This window comes from Lonchura striata, chromosome 5 (assembly GCF_050655825.1).
Source record: "Lonchura striata isolate lonStrDom1 chromosome 5, ASM5065582v1, whole genome shotgun sequence".
In the NCBI taxonomy this organism is placed as follows: Eukaryota; Metazoa; Chordata; class Aves; order Passeriformes; family Estrildidae; genus Lonchura; species Lonchura striata.
Window position 1 is genome coordinate 30573371 of NC_140707.1, and position 20278 is coordinate 30593648.

The following is a 20278-nucleotide window of genomic DNA, read 5'->3' on the forward strand; positions in this document are numbered from 1 at the left end:
ACACCTCTGATCATTGTTAAGAGCTAGGTTTGTGTGTTTATATAAGGATTATATAAACTAACTAAATTTCCTGAGCCAGATATAGCCTGGATGACCTCATGAAATGTGGGTCACCAGGGTGTACAGAAGGCAAGTTATGGTGAGTCATAGATCCTGCAGGGTTTATCTATGGCAAAGCAGCACAGTCTGATTAGCCTTCGTGCCAGGAGTTCTGTAGATAAATTTGACCAAAATTCCTTACATAGCTAAACAAGGAAGACCCAGGAAGAGTGTGGAGGCTGCCACAAATCCAATAGCAAAATGATGAGCCAGCTACACTTTCAGTGCTATTTTGAAACTATGGAAAGCAAGGTAGGGGACTAAAGCACTGAGTAGTAACAAAACCAATAATTCTGGAGCCCCACTTCTGTCATTCATAACACTGAGATTATCACAGAATAGGAAATGCCTTTTCATCTTTTTTCTTTAAGAAAACAATTTGTTCTTTGTACACACTTGGGGATATTTGTTTGTTTTGGTCTTGGTTGGTTGGGGTTTTTTTTAACTCCTAAAGGTCCATAAGCCAACACAAGAGTTCTGTCAGGGGACTTTCACTGAGTTATCTATGAGACTTTGCATCATGTTTTTCTGCTTGAGACAATGACTCTGCTCCTGCATACAGCATTGAGCAATTCTGCCACTGCAGATACACATGCCCCTTCCTCTACTTCCTCTGTGCTCTTAATTCTTCAATTCAAACAGAAAATTCACACAAAACAGCAGCTTTCCTCTGCTGGCTGATGTGCTTGTTCTTCACACAAGTAGAAGGAGTTCAGTCTTTTTTAGAAGAGCCTCACATTCACATGCCATCTGACAGCTTTTGAATCTTCCCCACACTGACTTTATGTAAGTTGCTGTTGGCAACACAGCATGAAAGTTTTTAATGGAGCAAAACAAGGAAAGAGATTTGTGAAATTGAATTAATGAGAATGAGTGGCCTGTTCCACTTTTAGATTATGTTACCTGTAATTTCTTCAAAGACAGCATGAAATCCATCAAAGTTCTTGGATCCATCAGACTGGAAGAGGACATGGAGTGAAGACCCAGTGCTTCGGATGGGAGGTGGCCTCTCATTTCCACAGAATTTCTTTATTATTTGACTGTCCAAATTGTCCCCATCACGAATCTCCACATAGTCATACTGGCACATATAGTCAAACTCCAGGCTCAGCATGGAAAATCTTGGAGAACAAGGACAAACAGTCAGAGTGCTTACCTGTGTACCCTGAATACTATTTATTTGGACATTTAGGTATTTAGGGCCTACCCCCCTCAGTGAATCAACAAGTCCCTAACCACACAAAGACCCCTCACTCATCTCAATTTTTGCATCATGATGCTTAGAAGCTGGCTCAGTCTATACAGTTGCTCCATGAGAACATACAAGTATCAAAATAGTGAAGTCTAAGCTGAAGTTATACAGTCTATACACGTGCATCGGGTCCCTAACCATAATACAATGTCAGAACTTTCATCCAGGCTCAGGCACTGCAGGGACCATATTTCTACTGTCATTTGCTAAAAATTGTTCTAATTGCCCTAAATAAAGTTCTAAGTACTGAAAGTTACAGTATAAAATAACAAGGTTCAAAAGCTGTTTACATTGTGATGTTCAGAAGTCAACAATTAGGAATACAAGGAAAGCTTGGGGATGTAACAGAAGCAGAAACAGCCACAGAAACAGAATCAAAATACTACAGTATGTTTTGCATTAGAAAGCAAAATGGTAGTAAATCCCCAATGTGTGGCACTTGCCTGTCTTTTGAGAGCAGAAATAAGGCACAGGAATTAGTGCAGAAGGGAAATACTTAAAGCCTTTTCCCACAATGTCTGCCCTTTCCTAGCTTCGATCCAGCCTCTGTGCAAGGCTTTTGTTCATTAACAGCCATGCTATATGCTGCCATTGGAATTCAGGTGGGCACAGAGCCAAAGCACCCCACCAGAATATGAACGAGAAACAGAAGGAGCAAGTGCCTCTGGAGAATGTGCAATGGTCAGGGGGCTGGGCTCAGCCTTGGTACAGCAGGAAAAGGAGGAGAAATGGGCCTGGGAGAACCCATGCTGCTAACTGTTCAGCAGGATATTTTATAAATTAAACTCATTATGTACTTGGTCTTCCTGAAGATGCCTTACACTGCAGATGTGTATTTAGGATTACACTGTATCTCCCACATTGCCTATTCCAGTGTGGGCCTAGTGGTTTGCAAAGACTGCATTTTCACACCAAAGACGTGAGACAAATTTTGGATCTGCTCCTGGACCTCACAGACTGAAGGGAAGAGAATTCTGGAGCCTGTTTCATACTCTCTCATCTTGAGACTCGGGTGCCCATGTTAAGGAGGCCTCCATGTTCCTCCACCTTCCTTTGATAACTCATGAGCTGACTTAAGAGGCCTCTCCACTCAGTCACCTTTGTTCAGGTGATATGGCTGATTTTTGAACATACAGAAAAATGAGAAGTTTTAGTAAGCTGCACCAATGGAGCAGAGCCCCTCATTTTTTTCAATCATCTGATGGAATGTAGAAGGGAAAACCCAACATCTGCTTTAAATATGCATTAGAGAGAGATTATTCAACTTTACTTTGCATAAAATGCATGAGCTGAATTCTACTTCTGTCAGGTCTGTCAGAGACATCCTCATACGTATCAGGTTATACACTGCATTTTCAAAACATTCTTTCACTGGTGAAACATACCCCAGGGATTTACCCTTATGGAAGTTACAAAGCAATACAAATTAACCCACTCATCTTTGTCACACTTATCAGGCTACACTTTATTGTGACCCAATCCTAAAAATACTTTCTGGTTTTCTGAACTGGTACATTTCTGATTAAAATTAAGTATGTGTGCAAGCACAGAAGGAAAATTTCTGGAATGCCCACCATGTACTGGAAGCAGTATTATTTATAGATGTAAAGGTAAACTGTGTCTTGATATGTGTCCCTGAAGAAAGAATATCAAGACATATGCACAGAGAATGATAGAACCATACACAGAATACTGGTTTTAATTGTTTGCTTTCTCTGTTTAAAAAAAAAATATGAAAACAGAGTGGAAAATATAAAGGCATAGGGGTTCTGACTTGAATTTTATTTAACTTGGCAAAGAAGCTCATACACTGTACTGACGACATGGGATCCTGTGATTGAGACTCAGAACTGGCAGGTCAGGAAACCTGCCAAAGCTTTTAAAAACCTCCTGGCTAGGGCTCAGCTGACAGGACCCTTTACAGACTGTGAGGTCTATTGCTGTTTAAGCTTCAGGTATGAACAATTCAACAGACCTCAGTTTCCTCACCAGTGAAAGTGTAATTATATCATCATTCTCTTGGATATTATAAAACTAAGTATGCTAATTCTGTCCTACAGGTCATCAGATACAAAATGGAATGAAAAGTATTGTCTTGATTTCATCAGTGGCTGCAGTGGGCATATATTGACCAACCCCTCTGAGGAAAGCTTCTAGCCAAAGGACATATTTAAAACTGCATCTCTGCTGAGGCACTAAAGAAAAGAATTGAAAGTTGTGAGTTACTTTCACTGTGGTATGACATCCTTGACATGACTCAAGCTGAGGGAGCCTATACATCACAACCGAAAAAAACCCTAGGCTGGTAAAAAAAGCAGAGAAAACAAACTACCACCACAACATGGACACTATTAATCAAAACAGCTCTCCTGAGCCAACCCCCAAAGGACTGCATGGCACAGCTTAAAGCAAGGGAAGATTTATCTGTGCTCCTGGGAGTTTTACTCTTCCTGCCCTATGTAAGCAAAGACAACCCCTTTGTTCGCCTTCTGTATTACTCTGTCCCCATCCCTGCCCTTGCAAGCCAGAGTGGCAGCAAACAGGATTTGTGCAGAGAGAATGAAAAAAGGAGTTCTTTTGTTGGCAGTTGTGCTGATTCAGCACAGTGTTGGCTGTGCATTACAGTTCTAAGCAGTTACCACCCACAGAGGAGATCAGCATGTTTATATGAAAATACAGTGAAGGAAACGTGGATGGCAGACTCAGGAGGCAGGCTCTGTTGGTTAGCTTAGGTGAACCTGCCCTTCTGTGTAGGAGTAGCCTAAAGGTGAAGTTTAGGTTAAATGTACATGTTTTCCATAATATCTAACTACTGAAGTATCTCAGTGGACAGCTCTGAGGTGGTGCATCTTGAAGATGTCAACTGATTCAGAACACACTACAGGGTTACCTTCTGTTCCATCTTTGCCATTCCTCTATGTCTACTGCAGGACTTGCAGGGTGGCAGAGTTAAATGTGGACATTCAGGAGAGCTCCTGATCTTTCACTGGGAGTGCTCTGTCATCTGCTGAGCTTTCTAGGCATTCAGACATTAGGCCCATCATCAGGCTAGGCAAAGGGCTTTAGGATTCTCCAACATACCCAGCTCAGATAAATTAGATGCTGACGACAGAAGTTTGGTAGTACAGGCTTCCCTCTTGGAGACCTTCACAGATGAAATGCAACATTATTTCACATCAAGGTATACCTAGTATGTTTATTTGATTGCGGGAAGGATGAACATAGGGAGGAAGAGAAAGGCACTCTTGTGTTAAAGTTTTCCATCTTCTGTAACAGCAAAGTTGAACAGTGAACTGTGAACCATACCATGAACTGCATGGATCTCATGTGGCACATCTTCCTAGTCTGTGTGTGGGTGACCCTCAGGGTCTAGAGTGGAGGTCTGATTCTCCAAAGAGTTAGTACATCTGTTAACTACAGCACTCCCCATTCTACTGCTTTTAAACAGATTAGAGTCTCCTTCATGAAGCCACAGCAAGTTCTGCTCTTCTGTATAGTGTTCTTTGTTAAAATAACCTTTGGTCCCTTTCTTGCATCTTGTGCCTGATGCCATCTGGCTGTTAACACTTCATCCAGAGACAGGTGCATTCAATAGTTACGTGCAGGCACAGGATCCATTTCCACTCTCACATCCATCCCCACAACAATGAACACAGCGTGACACCTGTAGCTCTTGAAGCACTTTTTAAGCCTTCCAATTGAGAAAGCCCTCTTCAGAAGTGTAGAAAAACATCACCACCCTAAGCTTGTGCTGTGCAAATCATACACCTCACCAACAATATCTCTTAAAAAGAAGGCAGATACAATCCATGCTGATTGACACTGATGCAAAGTTGTGTCATGTGGACAGAAAACTCTTCCTCACAGCATTCTTCCTGTGTCTTCTGCACAAGGGTATCTAGGCTATAGCAGCTCATAACTGCACAATAGGCTTGCATTTGCAGGGCTGAAAAAAGTGCATTAGTGTGGGAAAACCACAAACTCTTCTTTTCAACTGATTTGTTGTTCTTCCTCCCATTAAGTTTCTCTTCAAACATATTTAAACTGTTTAAACATATTTTAACTGTTTATGTATCTGGTATAGTTTTTTGCCTGGGCTCCAAAGTCAGTGAAATATTGATGTGAAGGGTTAAGCTATTCTTTTTATTATATTTGCTAGTGTGGTTCAAATACCATCCCCTGCCATACTTCCTGCTGCATGTGTGAGCACCCTGCTGTGCACATTTGAAAACATTATTAATTACCCCAACAAGAGGCTCTCCTGCACTAGGCAGGAACTGTGAGCTTGAGTCCTTAGTGTTTGGTTAACAGGTCTAAGCATACACAGCTCAGAAGAGCAATGACAGGACAACAGGACTCAGTCTTAGGCTGTGTGAGTGGAAGTTTAGGCTAGACATTAGGAAAAAATCAATCACTGAAAGAGTGATGGGGCATTGAAATGGGCTGCTCAGGAAGGTGGTGGAGTCACCATCGCTTAAGATGTTTAAAAAAAGACAGGATGTGGCACTGAGTGCCATGGTTTAGCTGATAAGGTGGTGTTAGGTCACAGGTTGGACTTGATGTCCTCAAAGGTCTTTTCCAACCTAGTTAGTTCTGTGATCCTGTGATTATTTGACTTGAAGAAAAATCAATCACATCCTCCAGGCATAGGAATGGTGAGAGGAATAACAGGCTGACAGAAAACAAGGTTGGTGAAAAGAGTGAAAGAAAAAAAAGAGGGGAAAAATGAAGGCTAAATACAAGGTAGGACTCATGGGCAACTCTCTCCTTGCATGAGACATATTAAAACATTCTTACATCTTTTCTTCAAAGAATGTTTTAGTTCAGCCTGTTACAGCTTAGTTCAGAAAATATTGGTTGCTTTGCTGTCAAGGTCTTGAAAACACCTCTAAAGAGACAAATTGTGCCCAGTGTCTGAGAAACTCCTCTTAGCATCCATCTGTCCTAACTGGGAATTAAAAGCACAGCACTGATCTGTCCAGAGCCTGTCCATCATAGGCCAGACCAGGGGAAAGAGCTGTGATGCCAAATGAAAGTGGTTGCTATACCTTCACTGTCCCAGGGCTCACTGCTGCTGATCTTCATTGACTCTTGGTTACCCACATACCCCAATGCCCACCTGAAATCAGTGCTGGCTAAAAGTCAGCAGGACCCACCTTAACTCAATGTTAAATCCAGCTTGAACATGGATAGTCCATTCACATCGTGCATTCAGTGGGTAACCCTCCAGCAAAATCTGACCTCTAGAAGCCCGAAGAACCTGCCCGCACCCTGGGGAGAAAAAGAAGAAAAAAAGTTGTGTGAAGGACCTTCAAGAGACATTTGAAGAAAATATATGTAGAAATAACATCAGAAGGAGACAACAGAATGACTTAGGAAGATACATTCTTTCTTTCAAGGCAGTGTATAAAGTACTAGGACAGCCATACAATGGTTGTAAAGAGTTATGACTATACCGGAGTATTGTCTAGGCTAAGAGTACCCCCAGGAAAGCTGTAGTTGATTGCTTCTCCCTGGTTTACAATGTAGCCCCATGAAACCCTTCCTTGCAGCTTTTGTCTCTGTGTTAATGAGCCAACCTACACACCTGGCTGATGCTCTAGCTCAGAAGTTTTGATGGAGTCCATGCTGACATTTGCAACCACTGAAGCTGAGGAAGCTAGTGGGAAAGTGACAAAACTACAATGAACACCTGAGTTAGCCCAAGTGAGCAAAAGAATGAGACAAAAAATCTGTTGCACCCAACATCATGGTTGCTAGTCCTTCATAAGGAGACTCTGGAAGGAAAAAGAGCCGATATATTCCTAGAGGACAAGCTTGTCCTCAGGATTCACTACATGATCCTTGCATTTTAATGCCACCATGCCAATGAAGATATATAAACATCACAGCTCCTCTATCATCAGTGTGACACTGATGACTCAGTGTGACACATACAGACTCTACTTCCCTTATCCCTTCTTTCAGGTTCATTCTTATCCTTCCTCTAGTCTTGCTCCACTCTGCCTGTGCTGATCTCAGTTTTTCACCATACTATGGAAAGTACTTCAGCACCAGGATAAGACAAAAAGCTCCAGTCATTTGTGCCCAATCTAAGAAAACCATCAGAGGACAATGAGCTGAACAAACAGCAGACAAGGTCACACCAGGGGGAGCAATATCTTTTCATGACTATCCTGCAGCTGTCCTTAGGCATCTGTCCAGGGATAGTTGTCCTAATTTCTCATCTTGAATGCTGAACATTTTTAGCCCAGAGAGTTCTCTCACCTTCAGTAACCTCTCCCTTTTCCCCAGCTATAAAATAATTATATTTTTGCCTGTGGAAGATTCAAAGTTTTTTAGTGATTTTTGCAAAGCTTACTGTGATCGGCACATGCACATCCTAGCAAAATGCACACTTAGATCACTATGTACCAGACAGACCTAATTTTTAAGTTCCTACTTTCCTGACTACATCTTTCTCAGTGGAGTCTTGCATATGGCTACATCCCCTGGTAAGCCTTCTGTTGCTTTATTGGACTATGAGGCTGTATCTGTAAGCCAAAAATTGCAATTCAGTCTAACAGCATCACCTAATCAGGAGAGTCTACACACCACAGATGAGGATAAGGAAAAACATGAATGACCCAAAAGACCTCCACAGCAATTCACTCACTTCTTTTTACCTCTTCAGTCTGACAGAAAGCTCTGCTGCTTCCATCTGTTTCCCTAGAGAAACCCTAAGCTTTTAACGAGTAACGCAGGATGAATGGTTCCTACTGAAACAGAGGGTTTTAACACTTGCCTCCAGGCCCTTCCTTCCCAAGGGAGAAAGGGTGACAGTGACCTGATTTGGTGAAGTACCGAGCATCTGTGGTTCCCATTGATCATAGTGTCTGGAAATCAATCCTGCTGCATCTGGTCTATAGGGAAACATGAAGACTGCAGGTCAATTCCTCCTCTTTCTTCTTAAGAAAGTGTTGCTCAAATGAAATACCCTTTGTTCATTTACCCTCGGTTACCCTTAATTAACCAGGACCCAAGGAAACAGAAATCCTGCTCAGAAGAGTTCCTCAAAAGTGTTTCATCCTCTTCTGTGACTCACTCAGTTCCCTCTGTAAAAGGTGAGGATTAATGAGTGTGCCCAGCAACTACATTAGGATTCAACGAGTACAGCAGGATCTGCTGTGGTGAAAATTATAATGCTCCTTCCCACAGCAAGAAACAGGCCCTTGTGCTGCCATTGGCTCCTGCCTCAAAAACAACCTGAGACAAAGCTGCTAGAAATCTTCAGAGGGTTTGACAGGGGGCTTGGACCACCTCAAAGAAAGTTTCCCTTTCGTCCTGAAGGGCTTTTGAGTTTTCAATGCCTTTAACAAAGGAAAGCCAAAGAACTGGTGCAAAGAGATACTTGTATGCACGGCATACTAAACACACTTCTGTGTTTGCCATGGTACAGCCTGAACTCTCTGAACACTGGCGCCAAGGAAGTAGGTTTGGCCAGCAAAGCAGGTGGTCCAGGGACTAAAGAGAAGCCATTCAGTGACCCTCTCCAAAAGAACGTTCTCAGGTTTGCTCCCACCCTTCTCTGCACGAATCACCTTTGCAATCACATCAAATCTGTGCTCTTTAATCTCCAGCGCTTCTAGAAGTTAGGCTGACGCCCCAAACCAACAGTTCAATCGTATGTTGATCAAAAGGAGACTCTCTCTTCCTATTCTAAATCTGCGGGAGACCTGGAAAGCTCTCAAAAATAATTTACATCATAAACACAAATGCTGGCAAATTCTGCCTCATTTACAAAAAAATAAACCACTTTGGCAGAGTATCAACATCCTTGTTCCGTTCCTGTTCCTGAAAAAAAGGCAGCTTTCAGGGCCACAGTAAGATTTCCTCCAAGGCTTGTTACTAACAGAGAATAAAAAAATTCAGGAGACCTCTGAGTTGTAGCCCACAGAGACCCAGGGGTCTATGGAGGGAGAGGTCCTGAGACGACCTCTGGTAAGAACACATTATCTTCTGTTTGAGTGCTGCATCTTAGATGTGATGCTCCTTCAAAGGTCAAGATGACTGAAGAGAGGAGAAAGACAGTACAAAGGTTTCTGCTATACAGAAACAGGCTGATATGGGAGGGCAGCTGTCACTTATCACAACTTGTTGCTTCCTGTGGGTTGTTGGTCACCAGTATTATGTGAAACAGTAATGTTCAGAAAGTTTCAAAAACTACCAGTACTACAAGTACCCTTGTCTGGCACAGGGTCCACATTTGGACAGCAGAGCTGAGAACAGCTGTTAGAAAACACCACTTTCTCCCCTGCTTTGATGGAGCCTGTGCCTTGAAGCAACTTTACAACTTGGGGCTGGCAAAAGTTGTTGGAGTGCAGGGTAAAGAACAAAGGGTTCTGCAGGGTCGGTTTTCTTCTGTTTTTAGAGCCTGATGTGCCTTCTAGATCATGCTAATTCAATCCAAAAGAAGTACCATTAGGAAATATCCTAGCAACAATTAAATCTAGTCAGTGTGCTTATTTCCTAATAGCATTCCTCTGGCCTACACTATATTATTTGTTTACCAAATGATCTGGTATCCTTTGGTGGGTTTTCAGCCATATCCACGCTTCCAACGATGCCAGCAGACACTATAAGCCTGACAGACCCACGGACCATCCCGTCGTACTTATTCCTTGCCATGGCCCTCCATCATCCCTGCTTTTGCTGGCAGTTCCCACAGATCTCTCCCGGGGGCTCACCCTGCGCTGGCGAATGCCCTCAGCCCCTGGAGCGCTGCCGGGGGCTCGGCCCCGCTGTTCTCGCGGAGGTACCAGCCCGTGCCACGCCGTACAGCGTCAACAGGCACTGATCCTGCCCGCAGACCCTCCGCATCCCCGCAGACCCTCCCGGCGCGCATCCCGCGGGGCCCCGGCCGCCCCCTACCGCCCGTGCGGCGCCGCTGCCGCCGGGGCCGGGGCTGCCGCGCCCGCGGGGCCGGGTGTGCCGTGCCCGCGGGGCCGGGGCTGCCGCGCCCGCGGGGCCGGGTGTGCCGTGCCCGCGGGGCCGGGGCTGCCGCGCCCGCGGGGCCGGGGCTGCCGTGCCCGCGGGGCCGGGGCTGCCGCGCCCGCGGGGCCGGGTGTGCCGTGCCCGCGGGGCCGGGGCTGCCGTGCCCGCGGGGCCGGGTGTGCCGCGCCCGCGGGGCCGGGTGTGCCGTGCCCGCGGGGCCGGGCTGCCTCAGCACGGCCCGGCAGCGCGGGGACGCGGCCGGAGCGGCGCTGGCCCCGCCGGCCGGCCCGGCGCGGAGCCGCAGCACGGCGGCAGCGCCCGCCGGCGCCGCCAGAGGGAGACAGAGCCCGGCGCTCCCGGCCGTGTAGGATAGGACGAGGTAGGCACATTATATCCCGCTGTTAACGTGGTGGCGCTTCTTTGTGATTCTGGGATTTCTTGGCCCTCTGCCGCTGGCGAGGCAACCATGGCTGCCTGCAAAGTTTCAGCTGTGATGCCCTATGCGGGTACCAGAGAAATGGCTCCTCCTGTGCTGTCCCAGCTGTGCTGTGTTAGCACATCCACGGCTCCGGCAGCCCGTGCCTGCTGGCATTCCAAGGCTGCTTGCTGGCCACCCTCCAGAGCCAAAGCCACATCGCTGTGAGGTGCAGTCCATCACCCATCATGGTTATGGGCTGCTTTCCAGACATGCAGTTCTCTGCATGCCTTAGCACACCAAAATTGAGATAGCCACAAAAGGGGACCTCAGGATGTGCTGGGGTCACAACTCTCCTGCGTCCCCACTTTAAGAGTGGAAGAGACAACAGCGCTCACTGTCTAACCTTCCTACCTCACCTCTCAAGCACCACAGAAACACATGAAAGAGAATACACCCACAGTGTCACACTGCTTCCTTTAAAAGAGCAAGTAGTAAGAAAAACGTTATAAGACAAAGCTGTCCAAAATTTCAGTGCTGCAAAAATGTCCAAACAGATCTCTGTGTGAAGGTGTATTTGCTTCAATACAAGTTGGAAATATAAACTGAAATATACAGTAGGCGACCAATGTATTCAGGCAGATGGAGGAAAAATTAGATGAGTTAATGACTCTTTCTTGGCTCTGCTTTTAAAGAAAATTCCAGAGAAGCTCGAGCATGCACGTAGAGAAAATGTATCTTTAAAGTGTCCTCAGAAATCACACCGTAAACAGCAAGGGACTCAATCAACTTCCAAAGCCTCAAGACTGAGTTAGCTCTGTTGCTGAAACATGTTTATTCCCAATATTCTGCTATTTAAAGCAATGATTTGATTTTATGTGCTTTCACCTCCTGAATGGTCATGGGCAGTGTTGTGAAAGCAAGTTAAATTGTTGCTTTAATGACTAAGAGGACACAAGCCTAAGGTATGTAACACAGAACAGAGTGGGGTAAGCAGACTCTGCTTTTATCCCTTCCAGTGAAATATGAATAAAGAAGCAGTCAATAAAAATTGATAGAGAGCTTCATCTTCAGTGGTGGGAAATTAGTGGAGGAAATGCCAGTCTTAAACACTATACAGTTAGCTGGTGGAATTCATTATTCAAAGACAGAATTGGGATTAACAATTTAGCAAAACTAAAAAACAAGAGCTTTTGTACACTGTCAGGAACAAAACTTTTAGATACTGCTGCCAGAGCCTGAAACACTCATTGTTGTGACAGGTTATGTTGTGACACTCATTGTCGTGACAGAAGTTGCAAGACAGTGTTTTCTAGAGGCAGCTTGCAGTGTGTTGAAGATGTGTGGCAGAGGAAGGAAACACTGGGATATCCTTGGGGCTGGCAGGGCTTGAAGGAGGACAGAGGGTAAGCTCTGAAAAGCTGTTGCCCTTGTAAATGTTTATGCTGATGCTCAGGGGCTATGGTGACACGCATCCAAGAAATGCAGATTACAGGACATTTCTGGAGTCACGGTAGTTAAAGTTTTAAAATAAACCAAACCCAAATAGACATTTAATAGGGTTCTAACTCACCATGACATGAGGCCAAATCCAATTCTTCTCAGACAAGCACTAGGAGAGAAGCTTTTTTCCTAATTGTAGATCTGCTTACTGCCTGGTTGTGTTTGCCTTCTGCTTGTGCCCTTTTGCAAGAGTCCCTGTACAGGAACAGCTGGCAAGGCACAGCATGGCCCTGGCTCTGTCCCACCACTCCTGTCCCTGACACCCCTCCCTGCCCGTGCAGGACACTTACTCATGCAGTCCCCTCCATACCAGCCAGCTCTGCACTCTGCACAGTAGATTCCTTTGATGTAGAAGTCGTCAAGCGTCCCTCCCCAGGAGCCATTGCGACAGGATTTGCAGTTCTCAAAGATGGTGCAGCCTAAAAAGAGAGCCACTGTGTTAGATGAAAGCCAAGGTGGATTGTCCTGCAGGAAGAGGAACAGCCCCTCTATCTTTTCCACAGAAAATGCCAATGACGTTAATGACTGCAGAGGTGCTGACAACTTTCCCACTGGGAACCATACCCAATCTCCCTGCCCTAGGCAGCTCAGACTCTGACATTTGGAACCAAACTCCCGGTCTGACTTGCCCAAACCTCTAAATCTTATTGCTCCAACTGTAAATGCCTCTCTCAGGAGTCTGAATGTGGCAGCTTCCAAGTATGCCCAAGACATGCTACAGCACTGCTAGTAGAAAGTGTTAGGGTTTTTGGCCAGTAATGCTGCCTGCTTTGGGGGAACCTTGCCAAGTGTCTTGCTGCTGTCAGCTGAGTGGCAGATGAAGTTCCTGAGGAAATCCAGGACAATCCCATGCCTCAGTGAGATGTGCTTGTTCACTACTGCCCTGCCCAGCATCTGCCATGGTGCCTTGGCCAAAGATTTGGTGTAAACACAGCATAACCACAAACATACCTGGATGGATTAAACAGGAGTCACACTCGTTCTCCTCGTTCCTGCAGCAGGGAATGGTGTAGCCTACTCTTTCTTTCTGTCCTGGGCAGATGCACTCGATTTGGTCATATTCACAGCATTCCCGACACATGATATTCCACTCAGCTCCTGGGCAGTTTTCATTGATCACAGTGTACTCTGCAGAGAATGGAGAGGAGGACACACGGAAATAATCCATTATCTGATGAGGACTGGCAGGATCTATTATCCACTGGTTTGTTAGATCATGAATGGCATGAGGCTGGCCAAGGTCTTCAGCCCAGAAACACCCAAACTATGTGGCAACATGCACCTGAACTGGCAGCGTGGTTTGCGTGTCTAAGGAACATGCAGGAGTTTCACAACGCCAGCCAGAGGAAGCAAACAGACCGGAGGGAAGGAATATGTTTGTTTTCTCTGCAAGGCCTTCCCACTTCTGTAGTAAGAAAAATAGCTTTAAAAACCCACAGAGGATGATATCACATGAGAAAGTTTCTTCAGATTGCAGGACAGATTTAAAGCATCATCTATAGTATAGATTATTTAAACTACGATAGTATGTTTTGGTTGTCTTTCTGCTTGTGAATTCGCTATTCTTGAAAACTAGGGGGCCCACCAGTAACGGCCACTTTTCAAGTTGGATTTTAGCTGGTTTCACTCCCTAATTTCACCCAGAAGCACATGTTGTTACATTTGACTTCACTGCCGAAGGAAACAAGATTTTTTGTTATTTTTAAAGGTTTGTTTTGCCTGGCATTTCTAATATGGTAACATCTTTCTATGTGTTTATTTAGCATAACCTCATATGATATCTAAGCTGTGCTGCAAGTACCCTTTTAAGAAACAACCTCAGACTGTGACTCAGGACTGCCACAATAAGTGCAGATCCTGTCTTTCCCCCCAGTGTGCTGTCTAAATTCTACAAAGAGAGATCCAAGGAGTGCACAGAGCTGTCAGCATGCCTTCTAAGCAGCTGACAGCCCTGATGACTGCTTTCATGGTTTTTGATAGTAAAAAGAGAGAGCAGACTAGAAAGATGAGACATGAAGGAAACTTAATGAGACTAGCTCTTTTTTTTTACCTTCTATCCTCCTTTTTTTCTTTTTTCTTTTTTTTTTTTTAATTGTGGTTAGGTAACAACCTTTTTTCTTGTGTATTAAACTCTGAGTCACCGGGTTGCCTTGTCATGAAACAAGCCATACATCTCCAAGGTGAAACTCCCATCCATACTGTACCTGTCTCCCTTCTCACCCAACTGTTTTTTGTTTCATTGTCGCTGATAACCTAATTACTGTGCCTGCTGGAGCTCCTTACCACTGAGCCTTGCTGCTCTGTCTCACTTGACCCTCCATGACCTCATGAGGCCTGGTTGCTGGAAGCTTATCTTCTCCCCTAATGATTTTTACTGACTTCATAAAAAAGGACCACCAAACTGTTTCTTTTTTTTCCCCTTTGGCTGGGAAATGAAATCCAGCCCTTTGTGCTCCTCAGAACTGAGCCTTTCCCTTGTGCCTGGTCTACTGACCAGGGAGAGTCTGCTGCTGCTCTAAGTTTAGGAATGAGGCTGCTGTTTCTGCTGAAACCTTTCCATCCCCCCTCTCTACCCCTATAATCATTCAAAAAAGAGAAAGCTGTTCCTTCCATCCAGTAAGATTCTGTATTTTTTTATTCCAGTAGTTGAATCTTGCATTAAAATAATCTTAGTGTTCAGCAGTTATACAGTTGAACAGTTTTTGCCTGTAGATCTTGACATGCTTTACAAAGTTCTCTTTCCAGATAGGAAAATGAAGCACAAGGGAGGTGAAGTGACTTTGCTCAAGGTCCCAGGGAAAAACAATAGTAGAGTCAGGAATTGAACTCATGCCTTCTAATTTCCAGAATGGCAGTCAATCATCCTGGCCAGGCTGGAGCTTCTTAACCTATGGCTATTATTCCTTTTTAATTAAGCCTTTTATCTATGAATTGTATCTGATTCAGATTCCAGAGAAAATTAATTGCACACATCTAATTATCTCTGTAGAACTGACACTCAGTTTGATACATCTCGCCATACAAGTCAGACAATAGCTGTGTCTCTGGTGTATGGGGTGGGGGTCTCACTCCTTCCTGAGCAGTACTCTTTAAATGACTAATAAATAACAACCCAACACTCAGAGCTTTTGTAAAGCATCCTTTGAATTCTCAGTTTTCTAACTCAAGATAGAAATCTAATTTATCTCAAGGTTGCTAAAGCCTATTAATAAAGTGGATATATTATTCAAGAGGTTTTTTTGGTCTGTAAAATTATCCAAATATTCACAGGCAAACTTACATTGGGATGACAAAAGAATGTCACCATCCCTGCAGGAACTCAAATCCTGGCAAGATAAGGCTGTGAGCAACACAACTTTCAAGTCAGCACCAAGAGATGAGCTGGACTATGTGACATCCAGATGTCCCTTTCAACCTAAATTACTCTATTCCTCCCTAAAATATTACACATGTATTTATATGTAAGTAGAGAGTGTGAATGTGTGCATATGTATATTTGTTTTCAAATGTTGAGTTTATGTACACAACAGAGCCAAAAAGCAAAGGCCACATTTTTCTTGGTGGATCAAATGTGTGTATTTGTAGAATAAGTTGATCTTGAGGTAATATTTAGTGGTAAGAAAGGAGCGGCTGATACCGGCCCTTAAAAAATTGTAGAAATATACTTGCTGCCACCTAGAAATGCTGTTTGCTCACTTCTTTTGTCTCAGCTTAGACAATGAAAATAAACTGTCTTTTGACTTCCTGACAATTTAATTCCCTTTCAGGTTCTCAATTTCTGCAGTTTGGGCAATTTATATATCCTTGACAAGGAAATATGTGGATTTGAGATTTTTTTAATTAGCCATTCTGGGATTTTCTTCACAGAAATCATGGAATCTATTATTTTGAGGCTCTGTAGAAGCTATTCTTTAAAGAAATGTTTGAAGAGTTTATGCAGCCCTTTAACAGTAGCACGATCCCTTTTGTTTTATCTCTGGGCTACTGAAAAAAAAGGCAAATAAAACCTTTGCCTCAGACATTTAAGAGGGATATGCAGAGAGTCACTTATGTGTATAAGCAATGTTTGTTTGTGTGGCTGAGCTCAGCCTGTGCTCCAGGGAGGCAGAGGCATAACCCTGCTCCCCCTTGTGTGTTTGGGGATGGGCAACCACTGGCAGCTCCCACACACACACTTGGCCGTTATTACCCCAAAACAGAAGAGAAAAGTGGGGGAAAATTTATTGACTGAGTAAAATGCTGAAAGCAAAGTCTCAGCCAGCTGTGGCAGAGATAATTGTGGGGTGTTTTGTGAGCTTCACTTTGATAATCTTCCAAAGCAGGCAGTCTGGCTTGCAGGCAGTGACTGTGTCTTTGATTCTGGGACAAGCCGGAAGAAGCTGCTTGACAACCCATGCAAAATATTTAACTGCAAAAAACAAACAAGACTCTGGACAGCAAATAAACAGTGGATTAATTTATGAGATTTTAATGATGGAAGAAAAGCCCATTAAATCCAGGCATAAACAGCTCACATGGGAGCAGCTCAAGACCATGGAAACCAAGCAAGAAATGCCTGTGTTGAGAACACGCAAACATCCAGGGCATGTGGTGAAGGGAAGACCTGCTTGGCTCAGGAGCCTGGCACAGCCAACACAACACTTCACCTGATGCTTTGGGTCCAGCCTGAGCAGGACTGTGAGGTGGGAGATCAACATTTTCAGGTTCAGATTGCAGCACATTCATGCTTACTACCTACATCTGCACCTAGCAAGACCTAGTCCCTACAGCATGTCAGATCCTAGAGGCTGTCAGTGATGGGCTTTGTAGGACACCAGTTGGAGGCGATGCTCCCAGACAATGTTCTCTTTGTTGGCAATATCAGTCCAACAGCAATTCCCCTCAGTGATGCTGCTGCCTCCCCTCATCCCCAGGGCTGAGATCAGGCTTAAAGCTTCGGTGATTCACGAACAGATTCACAAGCACAGTGTTGCCTCAGGGGTGGGTCAGGCTGCTCATCATGGTGAAATGTCAGGTTCAGGTGACTAATCTTCTGCCGTAGTGAATTTGTATATGATAGATACCTCGCTAGATGGAAAGGGATTTCTGCTCCCAAGATCTGAGCTGGGAAATCTGTGTAGCTAACAACTAAGGTGAATTGAAGCAAGCCCAATTAGACCAATTATCTCTTGTGTCTTCCACTTCTTTGGAAGAATGAGAATTTTTTATAGTACAGTCACTTTAAGCTGATATAAGCCTGTGCTGCTGCTGAGATGGGACATTTTTCTCCCTCCTCTCCCTGACTTCCCATTCCCATCCCTGTATTTGTGCTGACAGTAGCTGCTATGTGGAGGCATCAGACAACTGATTGAGCAAAAAACCAGTTTGCCATATTTGTTCTTGGATGGAACTTCCTATGCTACGAGTCCATTCTGTTATCCTGCAAAAGTTTTCCTTCCATGCCTCAGTTTATCCATCAGTACATTGGCAAACACTACTTAAGCTCAAAGAAATATTATTTCAAGTTGCTTTGAAAAGTGCCATGTGCAGTAACAGTGCAGTGTACATAAGACCAGATACAAACAGATAGATATATCTCTAGAATTTGAGTCCATAGAGGATGACTTTTTCAAAGTGATTATTTAACCATTTTGTGTTCCACAGATGAGAACATGCCCGTTTTTATTTGATTTCATCTTTATTTTTCAACATGCTGCTCAAAAACTGCTGTATTGAAGAAACAAGCAGTCAGATTTGAAGGAGCAATTTATTAAGGCTGTTAGTAGGGAATGTTTGGCCATGTAATAATTCTGAAAGGATTCTTTAACTTCTCATTAAAGAAAAGCCAGCTTCAACCAAGATGAATCCTAGCAGCAGCTTACACTTTCTATAGGTTTGTCTCATTTTTCTGCTCCTTTCTTACATGGCTCTTATACCATTGTACAAATATGCAAGTTGGTGTATCAGGTGTGATGCAGTGATCAGGTGTATGGACATTGACAACAGGAAATGCTCTGAGTGCAACACTGGCTGAAACAGTGGCTCCATTGTGGTGAATGTAAAATTCTCCATTTGATTTCAGTGAGGCAAAAAGGAAGACACTTTGGAAGGGAAGAGGGATGTTCCCTTTAAGAGACTTTTACTGGGGCTCTTGGAAAATTATGTACCCCAAACCCTTAATAATAAAGGAAAGTGCAGGTCTTTATTGTTAACCTTTTTGGCTCTGATAAACTACTGTGCAAATTATGTCTATTTGTCTCTTTGATGTGTTAAGAGGATGAAAGGGATAATGCTTTCTCTAAAACCACTTGCTTCTCTTTAGAAATTATGTGCCTATTACTCTTTTCAGCAGCTGGGCTAATTAAAAGAGGAGCTAAAATACATCCCTGTTTTAGTTTTACTCAGTGTGCTTACTTTACAGTCACAGACATTTGCTGAGTAATTAGACTGCTGCTTCTACAGAGTCAGTTAACATCCTTTTCTGCCTGTAGTGTGTGCCTTCACACAGTGGCAAGTGGGCAGAGGCAAAAAGAAAGGATCTCTATTTTAAAAAAGAATCAAAGCCAGTGGAAGAATACAGGAGGAAATCTACAATACTAAGTGGAATCTGCCCACTTCATAAATGCACACTAATTCAACTGTCTTTTTTAAATACCCTTCTCCTTTAGTTTATTCTCAATGTTTATTGACCTGGCATTTGTGATCTTATCGGAACTGTGGCCTTGTGGCTTCATTTGAGAAAAGCTGTGGCAGGAAGAAATAGCCAGGTTAAGGCTCTTCAGAGGTTGCCACATCACCCTTTAGGCTTTGATTCTCTCTGGGACAGAGGATCATATTCTGGGCAGAAAAATTGTATTAGTATGATCAGGAAGAGAATTTGTCTTCTCTGTGCTGCAAGACAAGGAGCAGGAGCAGGTAATGAATGTAGAACTTTTGAGTAAGTGACAGCATTGATGATGTTAGACTTCTGCAATAGGGGAGAATGTTTGGAAATCTGCGGAGAAACAGCAGCTGCAGTATTGAAATTCATGACCACATAACATGAGAATGTGCTCGTGTCCTAAACGTAGAGGAGTGGCGCTGGACCTGTCTTGAGGACTTGCCACTTGCAATTGTGGAGACCCACAACACGTTGACAGCTTAACTTGGAGTTAATGTTGCCCAGATAGAAACATTTCAGATGGGCAGCAGCAACCCTCCTCAAATTTTTAGTCCTTACAGCTCCCATGGAGTGTGTAGTCCAGCCCTAACCAAGGACTGAAGATGCTCTCAGTCTGCCAGGCCTCTGTCCCTGCTGATGGCTTGCCTCCCTCCCTGGCCTTCCTTCCAGTTTTCCCCTTACCATGTCCCTATTCTTGCAGGAGGGAGAGGGGCACCCACACACCCAAAGGAGGTCCTGCTGCTGTCGTGTGATGGTCAGGCATCCTTCAGGCTGGTGGAAAGAAAAATCCTGGGCATTGGCAGGCTTGCTGGGACTCCTGGGAGCTACTTGAAGAGACCTCAGGGTCAAAAGTGAGTAACCCCAGCTTTTTTTCCCAAAATAAAAAGCAAGTCTCTTTCTCTTTGTCCATGCTAGAAACCTAAACATGTGAACTGAAGTAACCCATTTGCTAAGATTGAATGCATCTGGATGTGTCTGAGTGCATCTGGCCTTCACTTCTCTAGACAGAGGCTGGAGGGGGAGGGGAAGAGAGGTTGGGAAGGGTTTAGATAGGCAGAAACACACAAAAACACATATATTTTTAAGGAAATATGAGTCACTTGCACTCCAAGTTTATTCCAAAAAGTAAATTCCCAGACCGCCCTGACTCCTGCCCCCAGCTCTCGAGTCAGGCCCTGTGCAACTGGGTGTGATAAATATGGATAAAAATTGGATACATCTGTGGGGAGGAGACAAAACGCTATTTTCCAACCTGCCCTGACATGTTAAGGCCACTGCACTTCTGAATCGCTCCCCTGTCTCTGAGAGCCCCTCCTGCTGTGGCTGGAGGGGGCTCCTGGCCCCTCATGCTGCCAGCTGTGTGCCCAGCAAGAGCCAGCAGCTGCTCCAGCAGCAG

General features: G+C 44.3%; 1 protein-coding gene and 1 long non-coding RNA gene across 4 annotated transcripts in view; one reads left to right on the forward strand and one right to left on the reverse strand.

Annotated features, from left to right (window-relative positions):
* Positions 1 to 20278, reverse strand: part of PAMR1 (peptidase domain containing associated with muscle regeneration 1) — a 54735-nt gene that overhangs the window by 32728 nt on the left and 1729 nt on the right. For both annotated transcript variants that reach the window (XM_077784233.2, XM_021555126.3), the window contains exons 2-5: positions 13194 to 13370; positions 12533 to 12661; positions 6508 to 6622; positions 1003 to 1220 (exon numbers count right to left, since the gene is read on the reverse strand). In XM_077784233.2, coding sequence (XP_077640359.1) covers positions 1003 to 1220; positions 6508 to 6622; positions 12533 to 12661; positions 13194 to 13370 — 639 coding nt within the window. The remainder of the gene's footprint in view (positions 1 to 1002; positions 1221 to 6507; positions 6623 to 12532; positions 12662 to 13193; positions 13371 to 20278) is intronic.
* LOC116183748 (uncharacterized) overlaps positions 10615 to 20278 on the forward strand; it is a 32851-nt gene continuing 23187 nt past the window's right edge. For both annotated transcript variants that reach the window (XR_014955565.1, XR_004148440.3), the window contains exons 1-2: positions 10615 to 10703; positions 19583 to 19733. This is a non-coding gene — a long non-coding RNA (uncharacterized LOC116183748). The remainder of the gene's footprint in view (positions 10704 to 19582; positions 19734 to 20278) is intronic.